The sequence below is a fragment of the Gavialis gangeticus genome, unplaced genomic scaffold (genome assembly GCF_001723915.1).
Source record: "Gavialis gangeticus isolate Ggan-Ray unplaced genomic scaffold, GavGan_comp1, whole genome shotgun sequence".
NCBI classification, from domain to species: Eukaryota; Metazoa; Chordata; order Crocodylia; family Gavialidae; genus Gavialis; species Gavialis gangeticus.
In genome coordinates, this window is record NW_017729004.1 from 48,262,394 (window position 1) to 48,268,474 (window position 6,081).

General features: G+C 40.4%; 1 protein-coding gene across 1 annotated transcript in view; it reads left to right on the plus strand.

Moving 5' to 3' along the window:
* The window catches only part of CUBN (cubilin), a 321,538-nt gene that overhangs the window by 158,125 nt on the left and 157,332 nt on the right, over nt 1-6,081 (plus strand). Inside the window, exon 31 of the mRNA XM_019508344.1 lies at nt 1,273-1,454. Coding sequence (XP_019363889.1) covers nt 1,273-1,454 — 182 coding nt within the window. The remainder of the gene's footprint in view (nt 1-1,272; nt 1,455-6,081) is intronic.

A 6,081-nucleotide genomic window follows, 5' to 3' on the forward strand; every position in this document is an offset into this window, starting at 1 on the left:
AATATAAGATTTTAGTTCTGGATTATACCAAAGGTCTAAGAAAATGTGAGACTTACGTTATGTCTCATCTTAGATTTTTCAGTATGCCAAATCCAACCATTGTCACTAATGTGTAAATAGTATAGGACATCTATGTGGATAATACTTATTAAAATAACTTTTAATGTCAAGAAATGTAAGTTCTCCACCTCAGGAAAAGCAACCCCCAACACACCTACAGGCTTGGTGGCACCAAACTGACTAGCATCATGAATGAAAGGGACCTGGGAGTAATAATAGACCACAGTATGAATATGAGCTGACAGTGTGATGCTGTAGCTACTAGGGCAAATAATACTCTGGCATGCATCAATGGAAGCATCTCCAGCAAAGCCAAGGATTCTTCCACTCTACTCAGCACTGGTGTGACCACAGCTGGAGTATTGTGTCCAGTTCTGGGCACCACATTTTAACAAGGATGTGGACAAGCTTGAGAGAGTCCAGAAAAGAGCCACGCATATATGATCAGTCTTAACAAGGAAGCCATACGAGGATAGGCTGAGGGACCTGGGACTCTTCAGCCTGAAAAAAATAAGGCTGAGAGGGGACCTGGTAGCAACTTACAGCTACGCTAGAGGAGTACATCAAGGGGTCGGTGAGCAACTGTTCACCAAGGCACCCAAGTGGAAAACTAGGAGTAATGGCCACAGACTCCTGGAAGATCAATTCAGACTCAACATTGGGAAAAACTTCACAGTCAGGGTGTCCAGACTGAGGAATAAGCTTCCTCCAGAGGTGGTGCAATCACCTACCCTGGGAATCTTCAAGAGGGGACTAGACAGTCACCTTGCTGGGGTCACTTGACCCCCAGTTATATGTCCTGCTTGGTGCAGGGAGCTGAACCCGATGATCTTCTGAGGTCCCTTCCAGCCTTGCAATCTATGAACTTTTAAAATAGCAAGGGTAAAAGCTATAAAGAAATCAACCCTCATGCTTCAGCCCATAAGCCCCTCACTAGCTGCTTGGGGTTAGTCAGAAACTTCTCTCACAAAGCCTAACTGTTGCATGGCTCTCCATTATGCAAGTTTTATACTTTTATCAGGCAGGAATGATGGCTTGAGACAGGTCACTGAACCGGGGAAAGGGAGAGGAATGGGGTGGGAAGACATTGTGCTTTTCCCATGCAGTGATTCCTGTGTCAACAGAAATTAAGTCATTTATTTCCCTGTTAATTTAAAAGACCAGCTAAAATCTTCCTAAGGATGAAAGAGCTATTGATTACATATTTTCCAGGTTGTGGAGGTGTTTTTCAAGCTACCAGTGGTGAAATTCATTCTCCAAACTACCCTAATCCTTATAATGACAACACTGACTGTTCATGGGTTATCCAAGTTGACTATGGCCATCGCGTTCTACTGAACTTCACAGATTTTGACATTGAACCTCACCATGCCTGCAATTATGATAATGTTTCTGTAAGTACCACTGAACTTTTCAGAAGTTTCCTTAACAATCTTGAGAGGAATGCTTTCAAAAGAGGAAATTCAGTATACAGTCTAGACTACAAGTGATGACAGATTATTTATTCATTTACTGGATGAGTTACAAGGTTAAAACCATAGTAAATGTGAAGGATTTGCTTTGTTCATCCCATAATGGCAGTCTGCACAAGTACTTTTATGCATTCCTTAAGGCTGTCAGTGAAACATGGAACTGAGCTTATTTAGAAACCCTGAGCATATGAGGGAGTCATGGAGCAAGCTTCACACTGGTGCTGCATTCTCTCTGTTTCCTTTGGGATTATGTATGCCCCAGGACAGTATATGGGGAGGCATTCCCAGCACTTCTTATGAAAAGATGGGAATATGACTATGATGTACCCTTTTGTGGGGTGAGCTATGGTTTGAGTTATTTACATGTAGGTTCTAGTACATGTTTTGTTATCATGTGATGTTCCTGTCCAGGACCACAAAATTTGTTATAAAGCTGAAAAGGGAGAGTGCCAGGCACAAAAATGTTTCTGACCTTTTTCTTTATGTGCACACTACATTGTGTGATCCTCATCTGGCTTCTGAAGTGCTCTTTTAGAGAATCTGTCCTGTGGAAGATTCATATTGCTCTCAACTGGCGAGCCCTTACTGAACACAGAAATTCAGACTGCAGCTCAATCAGTGTGTGAAAAACAAGACATTGCAAAGCCAAAGTTATAGGCCTCATAAGAATAGAAACCAGGAAACTTGACCTTTACTGTCAAACTCCACTTCACTCAGTACAAAGGAATGTGTGATCTCTGAGAATCCATAACGTATAGATAAAACATGGGGAACCTAAACCAAAATCCAGCCCTCTTTCTCTGATAAACCCTTGTTTACAGTGAATTCAAGCTGGCAGGAACAGGAAGTTTTTTGAAAACAGGTCTATGTTGTTAATAGTGTTAGGGCCTTCTTACACAGTAATTTTGGGCAGGTCCTGGAGCTTTTAACACCTGGATTGTCTACACATTAAGGCTAGGGACCAACATTCAAAAAGCCTGAGCTTGAATTGATTCAATCTTTGCAGGTTAATCTAATCTAGGTAGTCTGAACTGGTTTGAAACTGGACAGACATTCTTTCTGGATTGAGGAAATTCTAGTTGTCAGTCAAACTGAAGTTTTTTTCAGAATAGAAGATGGAGAATGCTATTTTGAACCCTAAAAGATTTTTAAAAATCAGCGTTTCGACTGGCCCAGTAAACCTTCACTTTTCTGAATGCTATCTATTCAAATGCTGGAATTATATGATCTCCCAACTTGGGCCTCAGAAATGGAAAATACCTGTACATATATACAATTATATGAGGGTTTTTTTACTAGGTTTTATAATATTAAAATATTCATCTTTCTTTTTGGTGCCATTTTATAGTATAAATCCATTGCAAATATAAACATTTTGCATATAAGAGGGGATCCCTGTGGGGTTCAGATGTGTGAAGGTCTACTGCATATAAGTTTTATTAAAGTTTTTCAGTGTTAGTTTAATGTGAAAGAAAAGGCAACAATTAAATGGATGAGATTTTTTTTCCTTTTTGTCACACCAATAAACTGGAGTTATTTTCATGAAACACCGGAATAGAATTAGTGTGTGCACATCCTTTTCTGAGGGAGTTATCTGCCTTTCGTGGGAATGTAAGCCAGGAAGAAGGAATGGAAATTTGTAAACTGATATGTTACTGTGAATGTATTTAGTAATAATAATTCAAAGCAACATAGATGGAAAATGTAGACAGTTAAGGAAGTTAGTGGATTTTTTTAAAGTCTTCTACTATAGGAAAAAATGCTGTGTGTGACTTAACACACTAGTTGCACCCTTCCTCCCCATACCCCACCCCTTATCTTTATGGATTTTATGTGTTTTGTGAGTTCCCCCAGGGACACCCCTTTGCCCTTTTGTGCACCATTGCCCATTTCTTTATTCCTGCCTCTCACCACACAATTCAAAATAGTATGTGTTGCGAAATATTCCTTTTTGCAAGCTGTAGGCCAATTTTTTCATAAGATTTTTCCTAATGTTTTTAATTCCTTCTAGAAACATGATTCAGTGGAAAACAAATCAAAGCACATCTTTTCACACATGGTTTTATAAACAAAATAGATGGACAAAGAATGGCCTGTTCAGGTAGCTCAGGATTATACTGAGACTTGGGGCCACTGACAGATATTAAATTAAAGGTGTGATGAGATCAGAGGCATGATCCCAACAATCGTGCCTCCTGCCATGGCATGGCAGGAGATGTGATTGTGGGATCGGAAATCAGATCCCAATCGTGCCATATATGCTGGTGTATGGGGAGCCCAGGATCATGGTCCTGACCTCCTTCTGCACTGGCACGTAGCAACCTTGGCTCTGCTAGGGGCCACAGGTAGGAGCCCCAGTCAGCTGATTACAACTGTCAGCCAGTGGAGCATAGGAGAGTCCTTAGCTCTGATGATCTCTAGTGGCTGGGAGCCCCAATCAGCTGATTGAGGCTCCTCGATGCAGGGAACATACTGGAGTCTTGAAGGGTTCCAATGTGCTTCCAAGGCTAAGAGCACCACTCACAAATTAAATTGAAGGCATAATAGGAATCAGCCATAAAATTGTTACACATATCTTGGGTAATCACCAGGTATCCAGGTTTTCCATTCGCCCTGGAAAAACATAGATACTCTCCTTTTTAAGGAGAAAAATGTGGATTTTCTCCTGTAAAGGAGAAAATCATAGGAAACGGTGGGTTTATATATATAAAATACGAATTGAGGGGGAGGGGTTTAATCAGAGAATTTGCGATTTTTAAACAGAAAACCAGGATCCCTAGGAATCGTTTTGTGGCTTATTTCCTGTTTTATCATGTCATTAGTGGAATAAACATGTGGCTGGGTCCCTACTTAAGACATAATTAACTAGTTAATCACGGCTTAGGTGTAATGTCTGTCAGGGGCTTAGGAGATCTAAATTCTATTCCATGTTTTTTAAAGAGAAATGCTGTAATAGGACAATGAAAAATACCGTATTTTCTTGCATAAAACATGACCCAGAATATAATACAAACTTTGTTTTTGAAAAGCAGGATAAAAAAAAAACAGTCTTTCCTTATAGTGAGTATCTGAGTAGCAACAGCTAGGGATCAGGGTCTGCTTGTTGTTCTGCTCCCTGAGAGTCAAATGCAGATTTTACTTTTGCCCATAACCACATTTTTTGCATATAGAGCACATTGCAATTTCCAAGACCTGGTTTTGTGTGTGTTGTCTGCAAGAAATATATAGTATACCGTTTCCTATATATTTTGACCCTGTATTTGTTAGAAATTATAGCTGAAGTTCCACTATAATCGTAAGTCAACATGAGAGAATACCTGGACAGAATACTAAGGCATAACTCGAAAACTGTGCTTAAAGTGAGACGCAGTTTAAAGGGTGGGGAGATGCAGTTTTTTTTTCTCTGCAGTGGTTTATATTACATAAATTAGTTTTTTATTCTTATTCCAGTGGAACATTTTGTAAGCAGGAATATAGAACTGAATCTTGTAAGGGTTGCCACAGAGGGGAAGCATTTTTAAAGAATCCAAGAAGCTGGAAAGGGGACCTTTAAAGAGAAATTAGCCATGAAGTACAATTTTAAAAACATAGCTAAAAGACTGAAATCTCTCTCTGTATTTTGTCATGTGCTTTTGCAAATGTCATGACTACTCACATTTCAACAAGAAGGCAATGAGTCACTTAGACATGCTTATTACGTGATAGGGGAAATAGCAGCACAGCAATACTATTCACAGTGTGAAAGGCAACATGTATTTTTTTAAAGTCACATGCCTAGATAATTTTCCTCTACTAATGCAGCAAGCGGGATGCCTTGTGGATCTCAATTCATGTTTGCAAGTTCACTTTCAAAAGTTATGTGGAGAGACGTATTACATGGCTTAATACTGTGAGTTATGTTCCATTCTACCCATGGCATTGAAATGATCCTTACAAAGCAACCAAGTAAAGCTAACAAATAACAGACAGGTAACAACATGGCATCAGAAAATACACATTTTCTGCTTCTGCTAGACCTGTAGTTGACATAACTTCATAGAAATATATATCTTAGTATTGCTCCAATCAGGCTTCTAATTAGGTTTGAAAAATGGAATTCATTCCTTGGTTTTTGACGAATGGGACCGTCGCAGGCTGTGGGCTTGCAAAGGCTTATAGCAGGGCAGTGAAACATGATTTTAGGCCTACCCCAGAGATCTTGGCCAGCTGATACGAATAGTTAGCTGTCACAAAGGAAGTAAAAAGACTCCCAGAGAAGAGGGAAGGGAGAAAGACAGAGAAACATACATGTTAGGCTAGTGGCTGCAACACCAAGCCAGGGCAGTTTTTCAGGGTCTAGGACAGGGTGTGCAAAATATGGCCCACAGGCTGGATCCAGCCTGCTAGGGCTTTCTATTTGGTTCATGGGACCCCTACAAATTTAGAAAATTGGTTATTATCTCCCCCTGGCTGCCTGTCAAAGATGACAAGGCACCAGTGGCAACAGGACCAAAGAGAAGCTGGTGGTAGGACCCAGCGGTGGCAGCAGCAAGGCCTGCCCAGCCCCCCC